This window comes from Anthonomus grandis, chromosome 22, assembly GCF_022605725.1.
Source record: "Anthonomus grandis grandis chromosome 22, icAntGran1.3, whole genome shotgun sequence".
NCBI classification, from domain to species: domain Eukaryota; kingdom Metazoa; phylum Arthropoda; class Insecta; order Coleoptera; family Curculionidae; genus Anthonomus; species Anthonomus grandis.
Genome location: NC_065567.1, coordinates 21,179,527 through 21,201,291, shown reverse-complemented (window position 1 = coordinate 21,201,291; position 21,765 = coordinate 21,179,527). Strand labels below are relative to the sequence as shown.

The window sequence follows — 21,765 nt, the reverse complement described above, 5'->3', positions numbered from 1 at the left end:
TATAATGGAGACCACGACTGCATAAAAGAAGTATTACTGAACCGAAAGATCTTGGTTAGATGATGCCAAAGAGAGGGTTGGTAAAGCTTGGCATCAGATAGCACAGGATAAAGAAGCATGGAAAATGTAGGGGATGTCTATATAGAGGAGAGAGCTGTAAAAGAAGAAGAAGAGAATTGATGTTATTCTTTAAGCCTAAAAGATTTTAAACATTCTTAACCTTTGGACAACAAAGGGCTGCCAACCTTAATCTACTTAAACTTAACTTAATAACATTTAATGTACTTACCTGTGAAAGTTTTCCTCCAGCAATAAGCCAAACCTTCAAAGACATATCCTTGGATCCTGTAATAATATACTGAGAATCAACCGTGATCTCAAAGCAAGTGATCTCCTCCGAATGTGTTATTGTATAACGTTCATCATCCTTTGTCAAGGACCAAATTTTTAAAGTTGTATCCCCGTTAGTTGCCACGGCATACTTCATGTTGGTGGTTGTTTTAACGGATTCACCTGGACCCGAGTAGGATTGCAAAACCGTACCATTATCAGCATGCCAGATGTATACTTTATCGTTTATATCACTTGAGATTATTCGGCTTGAGTCCATTAATACAAATACTGATGTTATTGATGCTGAGTGACGCTAAAAGAAATAATAAACTACTTGTAGTATTACTTAAATACTTTTCTCATAATAAGACAGGTGAAAGTAACATTTCTTACTAAAATATGAAAATAGGACTCGAGTCCATTTAAATTATGCCATATTTTATTGAGACAAATCTTACATTTTTAATTCATTAAAAAAGATAGAGATGGGGTGCGCTTTCATTATTTTTTAGGTAAAATTTCAAAGTAACTTCTCACTAAAATAAAAAGAGGACTCGAATCCATTTAATTTATGCCATATTTTAGTAAGATAAATCTTACATTTTCAATTTATTAAAAAAGGGCCAAATTCTAAAGTTTCTCTAACTTTAAAGCTCTAGTTGATTCAAACTAAAGACATTTACATAAAAATTGTTTGTCAAAAGAACATTAGAATAATTCCAAGTCATGGTAATATCTTTGTAAATCAATATGGATGGACCTTGACTCTAATAACTTGCCAAGAATTAGCAAAGGAAATAAAACCGAGATTCCCTGCTTGACTAACAAAACTGATTTAACTTAGAAAATACGGATGTTTACAGTAACAAGCCGTTAATTAAGGGCACGCCGGTTGTTAAATCTACTATAGGGCATTTAGAAAGCAGTTTATGGATCACACTTTAGTAGATTTATTTGATACATTTACTGTGGATAGGGATTCTGGAAGGTGAGAGAGAGAAATAGCTAAAAGAGCTTTATAGAAAAGGGCGCTACAGACAATATAGACGTCAACTTAGAAGTAGTTAATGGCACTAGAGATCAACTGGTTAAAATTTTTGTTTGAACAATAAACTAGGAGGAATTATTTCAGATATAATAAGAATTTCTACTAAATAAGTTAATTTGAAATTTGAGACTCAAGATTCGCTTCTTCTCATTTAAATTTTAGGCTGCTTACTTTATATTGGATTATAAAAAGTTTTTTTCACAAAAGGTCAGTATGTACATTGAGTTTTTTTGGTAGTAAAGGGCAAACAGATAACATATTACTTCCAAAAATAAAAATAATTTCAGAATTTTCGCACGTATTTTATTCGAAGTGCCTGGATTGATACTAAGGATTAATTTAAAATTTAAATGTAACTCTCACGGGTTTACATCTGTTGTTTCCGTGTTAAAAGTTTAGAACGGATTTCTGCAATTTTGGTAAAATGCTTCGCCTGGAATGAAATGAGTACTTTATTGCCACAGACGGTTTTATGGTGAGACTTCCTTATTTTATTTAAACATCTCAAACAGCCGTTCTAGTTAATTAGAAAAAGCCAAAAATAAAAAGTATTGTAACAGTCCTTTATAAAACCTAAAGTTAAACTTATTTAGGTTTAGATTGATTCAAAAATGGCGAGGTAGTGTTTAAAAGTGCTAAATTTAGACTAGAAAGTAATATTTTCATGGAACAAACAGCAAAATATTATCTCCGAAGGTGTTAGTTATTCTTGTGAATTGGTGACCAAAGATTATAAATTAAAAGTGGGTAAATTAGTGAAGAGATAAAAAAGTTTACATTTATATTTGTAAATGATAATATGCATGCCATAGAGTTTCTCATTATTTTCTTTCGGTACTGACAGTACTTGAAATAAAGATTCCTAGATAGATAGATTGGCAGAAGAGAACCGATTGAATTGCCTGCAAGATCACCTTTATTTTTTGTTTATAAAATACAACCTGCTGATATTGCTGATTAAATCGGCGAATTGCAGTAAAGTTTTCCGAGATTTAGAGAGAAGTTCGAAAAAATACTTTAATATTGTTTACACGAAAATGAACTATATTTTCAATAAATTATAAGATAGTGAGTAACTAGATCCTAGATGTATTTTATTCTAGAGATTTCTCTTCAAACAAAAAGTTCTGACATTCAATAAATAAAAAATCAATTTTTTAAACAACAATTTTCTTCGTGTTATTCAACGATTTTAACAGTATAATACTAACCTAATCTTTTGCAACTAGACCCAATGCAATAGTTTTTGTGTAAACATTGACCTGAAAATCAAAATCTCAATGCAGGAAAGTTGTTTGTGTCTGCAACTTTGAAACGCTATTATTCGGAAACCTCTAGACAAAAAGCAACAAAGTGGGATACTAGTGAAAAGAGAATTGGATGCCCTTTAAAACGATGTGACACTTGACCCCCGTTCCGATGTAAGATTCCAAGGGTGACATCCACCCCTCTTAGGGGGTTAAAACAAAAAGGCTAAAAAGATTCATTTAAAGTGCCCCCCTTACAAAGAAAATTGATAAGTTTTTCCGATTTTAAATATTTTTAATTTTAAGAAAGATATCAAGAGTGGGAAGTTTTCAAATTGACATCCTGAATACTACTAATTTAAAAGAGTTTTGTTCTTAAAATTGTACTAAGTACGTATCTAGGAGTTTCTAATGTATTCCAATGCAAAAGTTGTGAAAATAGTCGGAACTGCACAAGTAGTTTCCAGTACAATTTATTAAATAGTACAAAATTCTTTTACTATTTTGTACTTTAACCTAAAATCTCTTTTTAAAATTGTACTAAAAACGTGAACAGCACTAAGAAATTTCTTGTAGATTTTTTAAAAAAAGGCTGAAGTAGGTGTCTAAACATTTTAATTGAGCAATAAGTATAGAAACTTCTGTTCAGATTAAATTTTTTAAGGAATTGTTTTTTTTCAAATAATTTTTTTTTATCATTTTCTTGTACAATTTTTAAAAAATGATCAAATAGGTATCTAATCAACATAAATGAGCAATTAGTGCATACATTTTCTAATGTGTAACTTTCTTTATGTTTGAGTTATGAGCGTGTTAATAATATTTTTTAAGAATTTTTTTTTTACAAAAATATTTTTTCTCAATTTCTTGTTCATTTTCAAAAAATGCTAAAATATATGGTCAGTCTAAATGAGTAATAAATTTTAAAATGTATAATTTTCTTTGTTTTCGAGTTATCAAGTTGATGAGATTTTTTATGATTTTTTTTTTATCAAAAAGATTTTTTGCTCAAATTCTGGTTTATTTTTCAAAAAACGCTAAAACAGGTGTCTAATTGTTTTAAAAGAGTAATATACTGTTATAACTGTAAAAATTTTGAAAAGTGTAATTTTCTTTATTTTGGAGTTGATGAGATTTCTAAAGATTTTTTTTACAATTTGTTTTTCTTAATTTTTTCTAAGAAACGCCGAAATAAGTCAATTTAAATGAGCAATAAATGAAGATATTTTTTGAATTTAAAACTTTCTTTATTTTCAAGTTATAAGCGTGTTAATAAGATTTTTGAATTAAATTTTTTTGCAACAGAAATTTTTCTTAATTTTTTGTTAATTTTTCAAAAAATGCTTAAATAGGTGTCTAGTCAATTGAAATGAGCAATAAGTGTACAAATTTTCTTTATTTTCGAGTTATAAGTGACTTGATAAAAATTTTTTTACGAAAATATTTTTTTTCTCAATTTCTTGTACATATTTCAAAAAACAATAAAATAGGTTTAAACATTTTAAACGAACAATAACTGTAAAATGTTCAAAACTGTAATTTTCTTTGTTTTTAAGCAATGAGCACGTTAATAATAAAAATATAGCCAAAATATAGCCACAAATAAATAAATAAATATATTGGTATAAGCAGTATTGCAATAGAACATGGATGACAAATTAAATATCTACGTGTTAAATTCGACGTTAATTTAAATTTTCACCCACGTAACACGAAAATTTTTCATTTCTTTATAACTTACCTAAGTTTAATATCAATCAATTAGAGTTAGTGCAGAACAAAGCAATTAGAACTATTTATTTAAAATGCAACAAATTTACACTGGCGTCATTAATGCTTAATGTGTCAAACCTGCCGTAAATAAAATAAAAAATCACTTTTAGATAATCACTAAAAGCGATTTTTTATTTTATTCACATCCTGTTTAAAGCAAAAAATAAAATGTTACCACCGCATATTTATGATATAATTAAATTTTTTAGCGTGTTTATAATTATGACACACGTCCTTCTTTAAATTTTATTTTAGTAGATAAGTATAATTCTAATTAAATGCTCAATTCTTATATAAAAGTTAATCCGATTTTAATGTTACCAAATTTTGTTAACGAATGCACTTTTCTGCATGTTTTTATAAAGTTAGTGAGAACCCACTTGTCCTAGTGTCATTTTATGCTTAGTGCTTTTAATTTCCATTATTTAATTTTTTTTTACTTCTGAAGCAATATGCGTAAAGAGTTTTTTTCTACATGTTGCGTAGAATTTTGTAATTATTATAATCTTTTTTTTATTATTCGACTTGCTCCATATTTGGGTTGTGGGCTGACTCCTTAACGGGGTATTTCTGGATCATTTATATGTTCTGTTGCTATGTGTAGCACGTTTGCTAAATAAATATATATTATTATTCTTATAATTTCTTGTTCATTTTCCAAAAACCCTTGAAATAGGCGCTTATTGTAAAAATTTTCAAATGTAGAACAATCTTTGTTTTTGCGTTATGAGTGATGATAAGATTTTAAAAAAATCACAAAACTTTTATGAATTTTGAAAATTGTTACTTCTAAAATATTTCCCACTCTAAAAAAGCTCAGGCAGTTAAGTCTAAGTACAGTTTGAAGGAGCTACAATGAATCTTTTTAGGTTTATAACTCCAATGAACAAATCGACTCTAATTGTTAATATCTTATTAAAAAACTCACCGAAAAAGTCAACACAAGAGTCCCGAGGGTAAGTCCCCATACTTTAACAGTTTTATCCTCAGATCCAGAAGCCACAAATGTGGCACTTGGGGCGAAACTGAGAGCCGTCACAGGCCCTGTATGTCCATTTAAACTTAATACTAGCTCTTGGTTATTTAATTGCCAGACGTTGACTAAATTATCCGTTGCTCCTGTTACCGTCAGTTGCCCGTCTCGTGATATATCCATACAGGTAATTAGTCCCGTGTGTCCGTTGAGGTGATGTGTTTTCTTTTTCTGCTTTAGGAAACTCTTTTTCGTATCCGTGCTTCGGAAGGGATAGAAGATTATTCGATTTCCACCTTAAACAAATTAAAATAGCATACATATATTAATTCTGAAACAAGCGAGAAGAATAAAGCAATTATTTTTATTAAAACTTATCCATGTATTTCATAATGGTCGTATAAAAAGGTTTTTTTCCGTTTTCAGGCTAAACTTTCTTGCCTCCACTGTTTTTCTTTTTATTAAAGCTAAAGTGTTATCAATTACGGGATTCCCAATACAGAAATCCTTTGCAATATATCCAAGATTACAGGCGTCCAAAAAAAGCAAGAAAAGAGCGGGCCAGTTCTCCCAAGAAAAACTGGCAATCGGGAGAAAATGCGAGAAAACCGTGCTGTTTTCCTTCTATTCACGTGTCTCGATGGAAGAAGTACACCGTAAAAGCTTTTATATTTAAAATTCCAATTCTGTTTTGAACCCGGACTCAAGCCAGTGGGGTCTTTATCGACGCCCATTGTGGATCTCGAATCAATCGGGACCTCATTATTCTTTTGCTATTGCCAACATTTAATTTTTGTTGGCATTATATTAGAGAGAAATATGAATGATGGATTTGGTTTTTTTATTTAATCAGCTTGATTAATTGTTTTCCTACCTTCTCTTTTTATTTATTTTTTTTAATTATAAATTAAAATTTAGCTCAAACAATTATATTAACTAGTGTGGCATTTTCAATATTGTAACCAAATAATATTTTATTAGTTTTCGTTAAATTCGTCATTGACATTTATTCAATTTTATTGGAAATATAGGTGCTCGTTAATTTTGTTTATTATTTGTATATAAAGTGTAAACAAAAAAATTATAAAATTATTGGCACAAATTTGGCTCTGATTGTATTTAATTTATATTTTTAATTCACTCACATTTAATTTTTATTAGTTAAGCTAATTTTAGTAGTATTGATTTGGAGGATTTTAAGTCTAATAAAATGCATAACTTAACAAGGGGTGATTCTCATCTTTTCTTAATGCTAATTAGTATGTCGGGTATACCATAAAAAATTATAGAATTTATTATTAAAAGAAAATGCTGATATTTACATCTTTCCTTTGTATATACTATACAGGATGGGCTCATTTTTTTATTGTTATGGTTATATTGCTACCTTTGAAAATAATTTAACTTTATACAATTATTGAACATTACATTGACTTCAAACTTCTTCACATTTGTCTGCTTTAAATATTTGCTTATCTCTTTTATTTAATATGTGTTTAAAAAAAAAAAATAATACACTAATGTGAATTTGTATACTGGCTGTTAATGCTATAATGAATGTATGTATAGTTAGATCTAGTTTGCAATCTATATTTTAGTTAATTTAGTTTCTAATGCTTTGTTTAAAACCATTTTTTTTGTAGTAACAATAAAGCATATTTGATTTGTTCTATTCGATCTAGAAACCTTTTACTTTACCTTAGAAACCTTTACCTACCTATAATCTACAGGTAAATCTTAAAATACAAATTATTATTATACAAATCAAAAAATTTGAAATTAAATAGTAACAAGACAAAAATATATAAGTTTTCTGGCAAAATACTACTCTAGTTTATAATGACATGTTTTATTTGAATTTTATTGAAAATTAAATTTTCCATAAAGACACACATCAAGTCTAATTTACAAGAAAACTAGGTGGCAAGCGGTAAAAATGGTTGCAAGTTAATTGGTCTAATAGTGTTCATGAAATAATCACTTTTATGAATTACATTAATTGCATAACTTAAATGGACACGAGAATCAGTTTCTTATAAACGCAATAATAATAAAAAATACCATTAACATAAAAATAACGTTGAATATAAATGAAATTTATAAAATTAAATAAATAAAACTGTAAGCAAATCGGTCTAATGGTTTTTATGAAATAAGTGAGTGTCTGTGCAAAAATTAAATTTTGCATAAAAACTTAAATAAAGTCTGAATTATATGAAAACTATACTAAAAAAAACTCTTTAAAATTAAGTAAAGGAGGTTGCAAGTCAATAATTTTCAAGAAATAATGATTTTTATGTAATATGCCTGGGCAAAAGTTACACGAGCATCATTTTCTTATAATTGCAATAAACATTTTAAGAATTTGTAAAAATTACCATACAAACTCAATTAACATGAAAGTCACATGAAATATAGATTATTGTTTTTAAAATTAAATAAATAGTTTTTATGAAATAAGCGGGGTTATGTAAAAAAATTTAATTTTTCATAAAAACTCAAACCAAAACTCCTGATTCATTCGAAAACTATGCGGCCTATTAAAAAAAACTTTAAAATCAAATGAAATAGGTTAAAAGTTAATTGGTTTAATATTTTTTAAGTAATAATGATTTTTTTTAAACATGCCTGGGTAAAAAATATATTAATTGCATAACGTAAATGGACACGAGGATCATTTTTTTATAAATGCAATAAAAATTCGTATAAAATTACCATTAAATTCAATTAACATGACAATCACGTTGAATACAAATGAATATTTTTAAAACCAAATGATGAAGACTGCAAGTCAATCGGTCTAATAATTTTTATGAAATAAGCGAGTGTATGTGCAAAAATTAAATTTTGTATAAAAACTCAAATGAAGTCTAATTTACGTAAAAACTATGTAGTTTATAAAAAACTTTTTAAAATCAAGTAAAAGAAGTTGCAAGTATATTGCTTTAATAGTTTTCGAGAAATAATAATTTTTATCAAACATGACTGGGCAAAAACTACATTAACTGCATAACTTAAACGGACACGAAAATTATTTTCTTATGAATGCAATAAAATTTTTTATTAACTTAATTTGCATTAAGTCCAATTAACATGGTAATCTCGTGTAATATAAATGAATATTTTTAACATCAAATAAAGAAGACCGTAAGTCAATCTAATAGTTTTCAAGAAATAAATATTTTTATTCAGCATGCTTGGGCAAACGTTACATAAATTGCATAACTTAAATGGACACGAGGATAATTTTTTTATAAATATAATAAAAATTCGTAAAAAATTAACATTAGGTCCAGTTAATATGAAAATCGCGTGGAGTATAAATGTATATGTTGATTTCAAGTCATCACTATTGATGGTACAAGCCTTCGCCAATCTTCTGTCTTCTCATTACTTCTACTATCCACATATTTGTAAGGATTTTGTTTAAGTATCTTATAAAAGATCTGCCTCTTGTTTTTTTGCACTCCCTTGAATTGCAATTTTATTTTTTTAAAGTTTATTTAAAAAAATATATTTTTATAGACTGCATAATTTAAAAGGATGTGGCACTCATTTTCTTTTGTACATACTGTACAGGATAGATTTCATTATAATGGTGCTATATTTAATTTCATAGTATAACACGATGCGTAATTTAAAACATGTAAGGAACATTATTCTTAAGAGCAAATACATATATTTAAAATTACAATGAAAATAAATAAGAGAATAATAATTATGATATATAAATTTAAATTAAAACTTAATTTAATTTTTCCTTTCAATAATTATACGTTGGCGTTGCACCGAAACTTTGTTGTTGGAACAAAAATTGAAATTTACTACCCTAGGGCCTTATATTATAATATAAAGGCTGTATTTTAATATTTAATATATAAAGCTCGCTATTTATTTCCGAAGGCCAAATTAAGGAATGGGTAAAATTCAAACAATGAAAAAATATTTGTTTTGCGTCTAACTTGTATTTCAGGAAAACCAGACATCGAAAAAAAATCCCATCTCGGCTTGGCAAAGAGAAATTGAGTGATATTAAAAGGACAGGGTGGATTTATGAATTTTTGATTTAACCGTGGGCCCTTTTGATCAAAACTGAACAAACATCCGATGTGTGTGAAAAAATGGAAACTTCTTTAAAAATTTATTTTGGAAAAACGTAAGCGTTAGCTCAAATTTTCCGTATTGATTTTGCCTTTTATCAGATTTAGATGCGACTCTCTAACAAGGTTTGAAAATTTGTTCTTAGGAGTTCTGATAGTAACAGGATTACTTTTTGGCAAGATAAGATCTTTTTAAAAATTACATTCAGCAATTTCAAACTTACTGATATGATTAAAAAAGTAATTTAAAAATTAAATACGAGAAGGTTAAGAGAAAGATTGGATTGGATGATTTCGCTGAAAAAGTTTATCTAGTTACCTACTAAAATGTATATATTTTACTAGTTTTATTCGTGTTTATTAATCTGATTTATCGCATTGGCATTTTCTTTTAAACCTATATTAAATAATTTAAAAAAAATGGTGGTATTCGTATCTAATCTCATAAACTTCATAGGAAAAATAAAATTTTCAGCATATTCAAATAGTAAAAATAAAATAAAATGTATCCAATAAAACTGAATAAATCAATATTTCACCCATTTTCGAATAATGGTTTTCGTATGTAATCTAATAAACTAAGTAAGAAAAACGCTATTTTCAGAAAATGTAATAAACATGTTTAATAAATCGACTGAAAAAAATTTATATTTTATCCGTTTTTCTTAACCTTTATTAGTCTGAGATATACAGGTTGGGGAATCGAACACTACGTATAGAGAGATGCTTAAAAGCGAACTCCTAGCAGATGAGTCATTGTTTTTCAGTACGACGTTAGTAACTTTACTTATTAGCAATATAATTAAGTAAAATATTACCTTGTTTTACATACCTCAGAGTTACATTCCATATAGAATCGTAATTTCAAAATGTTTATAATACTCTAAATTGCATAATAAAAATGAAACCGCTATAAATAATAATAAAATATAAACTCTGATAAAAGTAGAAACATTTAAATACTATAAAAAATTAATTTGACAAAAATTAATTTTTTTAATAAAAATCTGAAACAAACAACTTTTTTGGCTAAACAGTAAGTTAACCTATCATAAAGCAATTTTATACTTCCAAAAGAGTTTCTAAAACTCCTAAATTTCAAATGGTATTCTTAAGATAACCTCAAAAATAAAAGTCATTTGGGGATAAATCTGGAGATCTAGGAGTCCATTTATTATCGCCAGTCCCACTAACAAGACAGTGAGGACGATTAAGTTACATTAATCATCCTAGTTCAATAAATTAATTTTGAAGATAATTTTGGGCTTGTAGCTAAGTATCCCTTTATCTTGTCATTGCAATTTTAACAAATTTGAAGCATTTTATGTCATATAGAAAAAAATTAACCCTGTATAGGCAAATACCAAGCATTATGATAGTCTGTAAAATTAACTGTAAAACAAAACAAGACAAGAATAAATTCTTTTTGTCTAGTTCTGCTCATATCATTGATAATCATTTGGGTCCAAATTAAAAACAAGAACTTTGTTTTCCCTTACAGCGAAATGCGTTATCTTTAATTCCCCAACCTGTATATAATGCTAGAAATATATAAACGCAAACTCCTGTTGGCAACTATATTCATTTTAAACAAATTCTTTTATAAATATCTTTCTAATTTCTATCTTTATTAAAACTATGTCAAAGTATTCCAATTTCTCTTTATTACCTGAATGGTATTTTTATAAGGGCGTATTATTACATCCAAGGTATTTTGCTTGAAACAATTCAGTGTCAATTTTAAGGCAATAAGAATTTATTTACTAATGAAATTCTTCAATTAGCAGAAAGAAATAATACTTTATATCTTTAACAGTAAAAATACTTACCGGCTGTTAATAAAAAATCATCTTTATCAGTGACCTTGACCGCACTGACCTCACCACTTTGTCCAGAAAGGGTTTTCAAAACCTTAGAGGAATGTATGTCGTAAATATAAGTCTTTTTATCTGAACACCCCAACACAACTCTACAGCTGTCACAAGTTATACATAGGCTCCTAACCTAAAAAGGGAAAAAGCATTAATGTTGTAAAGCTCCTGGAATAAATGCTGCGAATTTAAAACGCCCTTTAGTTTTTTGTTCCGGCCCTTTTAGCTAAATGCGGAGCGGCATTTTAAAACAACTTTATTGTTAATTAATTTCACAATAGTTGAAATATATCGTCCCGTTTGAGTAAAACTTTTTTATAACTGAAAACATATTTTATTGTTGGCAAGGGAATTTAAAGTTTTTTATATTGAAATAAAAGTTGAGGTTGACTATTTATTTAATTTTTTTGGGTATTTACTTACTTAATTAGCTTTGTTGTGTTTGATGGCGATATGGTTCAAAGCTGGATATCACAAAGGGAAATAGTTGAATGAAAAGCATAATTGTGCAGAAACTTCAAGATTGCATTTTTTACATATTTAAGTTATATAACTATTGAGGATTTTATTTAAAGTTTTATTAATTTTTTTTGCTTTTTGTTGTATTTGTTCCCTAATATTCCACCCTTACATGCACATATTGGCAGTTTCGTGAATACTATTCACAACCATTTTAAATTCAGTTTAGAAAAATGTCCAAATTTCGGACACCGGAAATCACGCTATTGATATTAATTTTTTTGCAAAAAACATAGATACTTTGCTATTTATTATAATCTAGAGTATCTATTGCTAAAAAAACAATAAATTTCCGAAAATTCAAGCAGAAGTCCCTTATACATGATTATATTTTTATACATTAATTAAATGGGGGTTTTCTGGAGTCTAACCAAAGTTATTTTACTTTGAAATCCTCTGGAAATATTTAATTAAGGCACTTAAAATGAAAATTGCGTCTTTATTTTTGCTACTAGGTGAATTTCTTATAGGCATTTTTTAAAGGCCTCGAGAAGCTTTAGATGATGTAAAATTTTTTTTTTAATGCGGTATGTAATTTTTGGTAAAATTTGCAAATTTCCGGCACCGGAACTGACGGCTCACGCCCTTGCTACCCATTTTCCCGAAAAACCCTAGAATACTTTTTAAATTATTGTAATCCAGGGCATCTTGTATTGCCAAAAGAAAAATATTAAATTTCCGAAAATTCTACATACATTTCCAAAAAATTATATATTTTTAAAATTATTGAAATGGGGATTTTTCCGAAATCTAACTAAAGAGGTTTTAGGTTGAAATAGTAAGAAAATTAGTAATTAGGTGATTTAATATAGAAATTGTGCATTTAATATTACACCTAGATGACTTTCTTGTGAGGACTCCTCGCGAAACTTTAGATAATGCAAAAAAATATTTAAATTATGTTTAATTTTAGAAAAAACTCCGGCACCGGAAATTACGACTCGCCTCTGCAATTAATTTTTCGCAAAAAATATCGAATAATTTTCGATTAATTATAACCCAGGGCATCTATTGGCAAAAGAAAAATAATAAATTTTTAAAAATTGAAGCGGAAATCCTTTAAACATTTTCAGAAAATTATATTTTTGTAAATTGATTAAATGCGGGTAGTTTTGGTGTCTAAGCAAAGGAGTTTGACGTTAAATTCGTTTGGAAATTATTGAATAAACCACTTAAAATGAAAATTCTGCCTTTAATATTGCCCCTAGGTGAATTTCTTATGAGCCTTTTTCCTTATGCAAAAAAAAAATTTGGCTTATTTTAGAAAAAATTCCCAAATTTCCGGCACCGGAAATCACGACTCACGCCCTTGCTGTTAATTTTTCTTAAAAAATCATAAAATACTTTTCGATTTAATGTAATCCAGGGCATCTATTAGCAAAAAAAATACTAATTTTCCGAAAATAGAAGCGGAAATCCGTTATACAATTCCCGCAAATCAGAGTTTTTTTGTAAACTAATTAAATGGGGGTGATTTTAATGTTGAAGCAAAGGAGTTTTAGGTTAAATTTGAAAATTATTAAATAAGGTACTTAAAATGAATATTGCTCCTAGGTAAATTTCCTATAGGTATTTTTTAAAGGCCTTACGGAGTTTTAAATTGAACAAAAATTTTTTTTTTTATTTAGCTTTTTTTAGAAAAAATTCCCAAATTTCCGGCACCGGAAATCACAGTTCACGCCCTTGCTGTTCATTTTTCCCAAAAAACCATAGAATACTTTTCGAGAGTATCGAGTTCTTCGAGTTCTTCGAGTTTCGAGGTCTCACGGAGTTTAAAGTGTGACAAAAAAGAATTTTTAAATTCGCCTTAATTTTGGAACAATTCCCAAGTTTCCGGTACCGGAGATCACGACTCACGGGCTTGCTATTTATTTTTCGAACAAAATTATTAAGTAGTTTTCGGTTTATTGTAACCCGGGGCATCTATTGGAAAAAGAAAAAAAAATTTTAAGGAAATCATTTTTAGGAAATCATATTTTTTTGTAAATAAATTAAATGGGGTGGTTTTGGAGTGTAACTAAAAAGATCTTAGGGTGAAATCATTTGGAAAGTATTAATTAAGCACTTATAATGGCAATTGTACCTTTATTGTTGCTCCTAGGTGAATTTCTTATAAGCATTTTCAGAAAAATTCCTAAATTTCCGCCACCGGAAATCGCAACTCACGCCCTTGTTATTTACTTTTCGTAAAAAATCATAGAGCACTTTTCGATTTATTGTAATTCAGGACATATATTGCTAAAAGGAAAATATACAATTTCCGAAAATTTAAGCAGAAGTTTCTCATACATTTCTCATTACTCATACGGAAAAGATATTTTTTGTAAATTAATTAAATTGGGGTATTTCTAGAATCTAACCAAAAGTGTTTTAGGTTGAAATCGTTTAAAAATTAATAATTGAGGCACTCAAAATGGAAATTGTGCCTTTACTACTGCTCCTAGAATTTCTTATTAGCAAAAATCGACATACATTTTTAAAATAATATTTTATTAAGAAAAACACGTCCCTTATAAAAATAATGTTTAAAATCTAAAAATTCTCGTTTAATTTCAAAGAAACGATAAAGAGTCCAGGTTAGCATGAGAATTAGGAACACTTTAAAGCAGTCCCAGACTTATACAAAATTTATTATTCCATAAATTTACTAATGGGGCCATAAAAGAATTTCACAAAGGAACTTTAAATAGGCAATTATGTCCAGTTTCATTATTAATTTTCCGTTTTCCGTGATAAAGATTTATTCTGCAATTAAATTTAAATTCTTGCTCAATTAATTTACCTTAGTCTTATGATCCAAACTAATTGTGTAAACGTCAGTTCCTGTAGCAACCGTTTTTATGTACACTTTATTATCTTTGCAGCAAGCTACAAGCCAGATAGAGTCGGTAGAAACATCAAGCATCTGTACAGCTGCAGAAATACTAATTGTGTTAAGTAGGTTATAGTTAGTTAAGGACCAAAGGCATACTTTGCCATCTTTGCTACCTGAAACCATTATGTCTCCATGGGAAGTCACCTAAAAATAAATGAAAATTGTATGGAATTGTTTTTAAACTTGTTTTGTAAAACTTGACAAACATGCAAAATTACAATAAGTAGGTCATATTGGAAAAATGAAGAATTATAAAATGCAAGGTGTCCAATGTAAACAAAACATTACATATTTTACCCAACATAACCAAAAATAATAATTACTTTGTCAAACTACACTGCTTCAGACCGTATCAATTATCTAAGAGCATGTATACGGTGTCTACTTACCTTAATAGCGGTAACAGGTCCACGGTGGTGATCAATTTTAGTAACAACCTTCCCTGTCGCAAGGGAGCTTATGATGATGCTACTGTCTTCCCCGCCGCTTATAATGACAGAATTATTAAGTGCGCTTGTAATACAGTGAACCGCTGCACTATGTTCCGTTATTTTCAATTTCATGCTGAGCCCTTTAAGATCCCACACAATAATGCTGATATCGTCAGAACCTGTCAGCAGATATTGACTTTGTTTTGTCACTGCCAGGCAGGTCACTTTGCCTGTATGACCTGGAAATAGTACGATAAATTAAGCTTTGTTTTAGATAATTAATTAAACATCTATAGTTCCTAAGTACATAATATGTCGAAACTTATTAACAGGCTGTTTTTAAGGCACAACTTAAATGGCTAGTATACCACTTTTGTTAATTACGATAGCAAAATAATTATAAAATAATACGGTTAATTAGGCTTTAGGTAAATAACGAATTAAATACCTTTAATTCTTGAAATGTCGTTAGAAGTTTGAATAATTAAGTCAAACTTAAATAGCAGTTTCCATGCATAATTTTAATTACAATCTTGTTTTACAGTAAAACAGGAAGAAATATAAGAAAAGATGGTTTTCACATTGAGTGTGTAATGGTCAGTTTAAATAAATGAAAATAATTGTGTGTGGAGAAAGAAGAAGAAGAAGACTCCTATCGTTTCTATTATTCTGCGTCGCCCTGTTCTCCCTTAGTTGTAGATTGAAGAACACCAAAAAGGGATATAAATATAAAAACGGGAAATAATAAATTAATCATCTACTCTATATTGCTGAATTAGCGAAAAATGACAAAAAACTAAAAGAGCTACTCAATATCGTAAAAGAGCTCAGCGACAACACTAAAATGGGTAACAACGACACTAACAGGTATCGACGAACGTCTCGGAATACAACGCTAATTAATGAAATTTAAATTAAATAAACAATTTTACAGACGAATAAGAGCAATACTCCAAACTGAATTGAAGGCAAAAATAAGAATACAGCTATTAACTGCCTCGCAGTACCGGTAATGGCAAATCTCGAAGTCTCTTATAATATGCCAAAGTAAAACTGAAAGAGAAAGACAAATACATGATGTACCGATAGAGCCAAGAACAAGGAGTAACCCCTATTGAGGACTCACGGAAGAACCTAAAATAAATAGAGTCAAAAAAAGATAAAACAGACGATGACGGAAGTAACAATAACAAAATGGAAAGCTAAACCTTCACATAGTTAATTAGCAAAGGCAGGAAATAAAGAAATCGTTAATCAGTCATGGACGTGGCTCGTAAAATTAAATATCAAAGCAGAAACCGAATCACCCATAATAGAATGTCAAAAATTCAAAAAACAAAAATTCTGAAAACTGGTAATCACGTAAAATGTTTTAATATCTGACTGCCCTACATTGGACAAAAAAGAATACATTGACCAACAATATTGGAATACATGTAAGTACAACTACGTCAAGGTGAACGATCGAACTAGATCTAATACTCGATAACCCAGACTTAATATGGGAAGAGAAAACATATACAGACAATCAAATAAAAGCTATTAAACCCGACCTGGTACTGAAAGATAAAAAAGCAAATCAATGCCTTATAATACACGTCGCTGTCTCATCAGATTACAACATCACACAAAGATCTACAAAACGAAAAGCAAACAATGCCAAACGTGAAAGTCATTCCAATCATGATTGGAGCAATAATGTTTATCTCCAAATTCACAGTCAACGTAATAAAGCAAGTTCCTGGAAAACACAATCTCCTGAGCATACAGAAAGCAGCAGAGTACAGCACACTTACTGCAAAAAATATTAGAACACTGGTTAAAATTGTAAAAACTGTCATTAAACGTATATGGCACATAACACCCTAGGTGCAAGGTTATAAACGTACATACCTTAGCCTAAAAAGAGCTAAACGAATAATAAAATAACCATTAATTAGGTTTTTCTTTAAATAATTAAAATTAGAATTTTATATGATTATGTCGAAACTAAAAGTTTTTAAGGCATAACTTAAATGGATACTATGCTTCTTTACTTAATTTTAATTTTATTTTAAAGCGAAACTATAGATAAAGGATTCCGCGTAGTTTTTCTACTAATTGTAATAGTTTTTCTACTAATTGTAGTATGAATTTATATTACTTATAATAGAATTATTAAAAATCATAAGGCAATTCAGTCAATTAGGCTTACATTGAAGAATGATGAATTGACTACCTATTTTTCTTAAAAATTTGAATTTCAAATGATTATGCTAAAACTTAAATAGCTATTTTTAGAGCATAACTTAAATGGGCACTATCCTTCTTCTTTAAATTACAGCGTTATTTTACAATAAAATCCTTGATAACAGATTATACAAGATTTCTTTATTTAGTTAATCATAGTATCAGTTGAGTTACCAAAATTAAAATTATTAAATTAATAACTATTAAAACTCAAATGTAATAATAAATATTCTTCTGTAAATATTCATAGTTTTTCTACAATCTGCTCATATACCATAATGTACCAAATTTTCTATTTAGAAATTGACTAGTAAATCGTCTTTGTATTAACACATGATACTTTCTTATTTATTGTAAGTTTTATATTTTTTTAAGTCTGATTAAATTTACAACAAATAATAGAAAAGATTCTCTTATTTAATGTAAAAGTAACCAGGCATTGTCGACACAAGTTTGGATAAATAAATAACAATAAGAAACGAAAAGTTAATAAGTTGACCAAAAGGTCTAATCGATAATCGCTTGATAACAACATAAACTAGGACTATTAGCACTCGTAAAACCTAAAAACGTAAACGATAATTTTACTTCTGCTTTTATTGGCAGTTGCTTACTCTGCCTATAAACTTAACGTTCAAAATAAGAAGCCCCAATAAAACTAAAGTCACTTTATTAACTGTCAATTTATTATTTTTAGCAGTTGAGTCTCCGAATGTTTCCCAACAAATAAAAAGGGAAACATTTGGTGGCACCTAATAAATAAATGCTATCAGTCAATTCATATTGCCTTATTTGTCGAAGTTTTCTAAACAAATTGAGATTGACTGGCGAAGTTTTAAAAGACTTTGAGGCTTAGTGGAGTGTGGCTAAGTGTAAAGTATTTCCATTGAGATTTATCTGATGGTTGTAATATTTAGAACTCCATTCAATCTTTAGATAAATCTTTTTAAACATTATTTATTTATCAATAAGTGTTGAATGGGGAAGAAGTGTAGGTGTAGGCTTTCCAACCTATTTTCCCTAATACTATTGTTTTTCCCAAAAAAACCTTTTATCGAACTACTCATTTTCATTTCTCGAACGATTTTCCTTAATACTTTTTTGTCGAAACCATTTTACCTAACGTATTTTTTTCGAACAACTATTTTTATCAAGTAATAGTAGTTTATCCAGTCATAAAAATTAATCACGTCAAAAATTATGCACTTCCATCCAACGAGCTCCATTTTAAGAAAATCGCCTATTTCTATTGATCTCCCTATTATTTTAGAAGTGTGGGTGACATATTTTTTCGAAAAATGATTCCTCAAAAAAAACTTTGTTCAGGATAGCAGTGATTCAAAAAAAATGTTGGTCGGATATACGATAGTTTGGGACAATTTGGAAAAGTGGTCGTTCGAAAATTGATATTCGAAAAAATGACTGGGAATCGGTCGAGGACTATATTTCAAAAACTAGAGCCAGAAGATCATCTAATTAAGTCCAAAACGTCGGCCCTTCTGGAATAAATTCAATTTTAATTGAAGCTCCTAAACGTGCTTTTTCTCTATTAATTTTACTTCTACTTGTTTAATGAGTTTAATCAGAATTTTTACATTCAAAATTGAGCATAATTTAAACGGCTGTAGTGCCTTTAAGTTAGTACTTGCTGTTGATTATAACAAGAATCTATCTGAAGATATATGACCTTATAAAATCTAAACGTCGGTACTTTATCTGGAATAAAATCATTTTAAATTTAAGATGCTACATTTTCCTTTTAATAATTTTACTGCTACTGGTTCTATTAATTTAATTAGAAATTTGCTTCCAAAATTTAACATAATTTAAATGGCTCTGATTAAAGGCACCAGATTTAATTTATGGTGTTATTTTAAAAAAATCCCTTATTCCCATGTTGAGTTGGTGTATCGTTATCAGAATATAATTTGCGTAAATACCTTTGCCTCCATAAATCGGCACCTCCTTTGGAATAAAATCAGTTTTTATTTGCGGTCCTAAATTTGATACACTTTTTTTTTTATTAATTTTACTTCCACTCATTCTATGAATTAAATCCGAAATTCTCCTTAAAAAATTCAGCATAATTGAAATGGCTATGGTGCCCTTAAATTAATTCTTGCTGTTAATTAAAAAACATCTCTTATTGCCATGATATTTGTTGTCATTTGTCCATGATTTTATGTGTCAAAACTATGATATGATATACATTTCATTTCACTATCAACTATAATATGCACACCTAATTTAAATTAAATAATAACAAATGAAACATTTGATAAATATAAAGTAAAATTCAAATGTAATAATAGTACAAAGTTTACCAAAAATTCACAATAATTGGTAATAAACGTTCATAAATAAGTATTGTCAAAAAAGCAAAAGGCTTTTTATACCTACTTTTTATATAACACTCTCATCGAATTTTTCCCTAAATCACTTCAATATATGTCTCTAGGTATATAATTTAGTATTTACTCTCCTTCTAATTTACAAAACTATTCAAATCTTCATCAGAATGTACCTTCATTAACTATTCTGTACTTTTTTTTTAAAGCTAATAAAACTTTTACAACATTTAATATCATTTGTAGTATACGCTCTTGGAGTTAGGTATTTATAGCTTCTCTGTCCGCACCTTTTTTTTTACATTTTGGAACTATTACTGTGTTTACTTATCTCCAATTATAGTTTGATTTATTAGAAACTAAACTTTCTTGAGGTTTCTCTAAGCGAACTTAAAATCATTCTATTACAAAAATACTGTCGAATATCCATTAAAATACTAATACTATATAATTCATCCGATGGAAAAAGCCTACCTTTGTTAAATATGATTCTAAGTAGCCATTTTTAAATTTTATTTCTAGATATTTAACATGTGAGTTTAGAATCGCACCCCAGCCAGTTATTCCATAGATCAAATGTGTCTGTAAAAGCCAAAAATATTAAACTTTTAATTGATTCCTTGATGTCGAATTTGGGTATGATACATGATACATGTAACCTTTTGATCAATATGTTTATTAAACGTTATTGAAAAAAAAGAAAGGCTCTTTACATGCAATAATTGACACTTCTTTTGAAATAACATCAGTTTTTATTTGAGGTCCTAAACCTACTATACCTTTGTTTTATTAATTTTACCGCTACTCGTTCAATGGTTCTAATCTGGAATTTAACTTCCACATTTGAGCATAATTTAAATGGCTATGGTGCCCTCAAATTAATTCTTGCTGTTAATTATAAAAAATCCTTATTCCTATGGTAAGTTGATGTAACGTTACCAACATAATTTGTGAAAATCTCTGCCTGCGAAAATCGGCATTTCTTCTGGAATAAAATCAAGTTTTATTTGAGGTCCTAACCTGCTATACTTTCTCTTTATTCATTTAACTGCTACTCGTTCTATGATTTTAATTCAAAATTTAACTTCCAAATTTCTATGGTGCTCTTAAATTAATTCATATTGTTAATTTTATAAATGAAACTCAATTCCCATGTTTTCTTCTGAAAGTCTCTTTACCTGCAAAAATTTGCAATTCTTCTGATATAAAATCAGTTTTTACTTGAGGTCTCAGACTTGATATACTTTCTGTCTATTAATTTTAATGCAACTCGTTCAATAATTCTAATTCAGAATTTAACTTCCAAATTTAAGCATAATTTAAATGGCTATGGTGCTCTTAAATTAATTCTTGCTCTTTATTTTTTTTTTAAATTCCTTATTCTTATGTTGAATTGATGTATCCTCATCAAAACACTTGTAAAAATCTCCTGGAATAAAAAGAGGAGTTTTTATTTGAGGTCCTTAACGTGCAATACTTTCTCTCGATTAATTTCACTGCTTCTCGTTCAATGATTCTAATTCAAAATTTAACTTCCAAATTTGAGCATAATTTAAATGTCTATGGTGCTCCTAAATTAATTCTTGCTGTAATTAAAAAAATATATCTTATACCCATAATAAGTTATGAGTGTATCGCCATCAGAAACTTGTGAAAATCTCTTTGCCTGCAAAAATAATAAGTCGGGAGCCATTAACAAATTAAAAGGCTGATGTCGCAGCTGAGTTGGAAAGCGCATAACAATATGAAAATACCCTCCCTCGTTTTATGATAAACCATAAATCTGTGCAGCCGCAGAACTCCATCTGTCCTCTTTTAATCGAGTTAAATGTGGCTTTTAAGTTTTATTATCTGGAGCAGCATATAGATATAAAATATTTTCTAGATTTCTCTCTTACATAGTTAAATGATGTTTTATTACTGAATAAAATATATGCTTTTAAAAATATTATAACATTTTAAAATACAAAATTAAAAAAAAATTAACTTCATATGATCAGATTACACAAAAACGCCCA

At 28.6% G+C, this 21,765-nt stretch overlaps 1 protein-coding gene across 6 annotated transcripts in view; it reads right to left on the bottom strand.

Annotated features, from left to right (window-relative positions):
* LOC126748276 (protein qui-1) overlaps positions 1–21,765 on the bottom strand; it is a 174,913-nt gene that overhangs the window by 32,679 nt on the left and 120,469 nt on the right. For all 6 annotated transcript variants that reach the window (XM_050457392.1, XM_050457390.1, XM_050457389.1 and 3 more), the window contains 5 exons: positions 15,129–15,409; positions 14,647–14,883; positions 11,304–11,478; positions 5,330–5,670; positions 290–646 (listed from right to left, as the gene is read on the bottom strand). In XM_050457392.1, the coding sequence (XP_050313349.1) occupies positions 290–646; positions 5,330–5,670; positions 11,304–11,478; positions 14,647–14,883; positions 15,129–15,409 (1,391 nt within the window). The remainder of the gene's footprint in view (positions 1–289; positions 647–5,329; positions 5,671–11,303; positions 11,479–14,646; positions 14,884–15,128; positions 15,410–21,765) is intronic.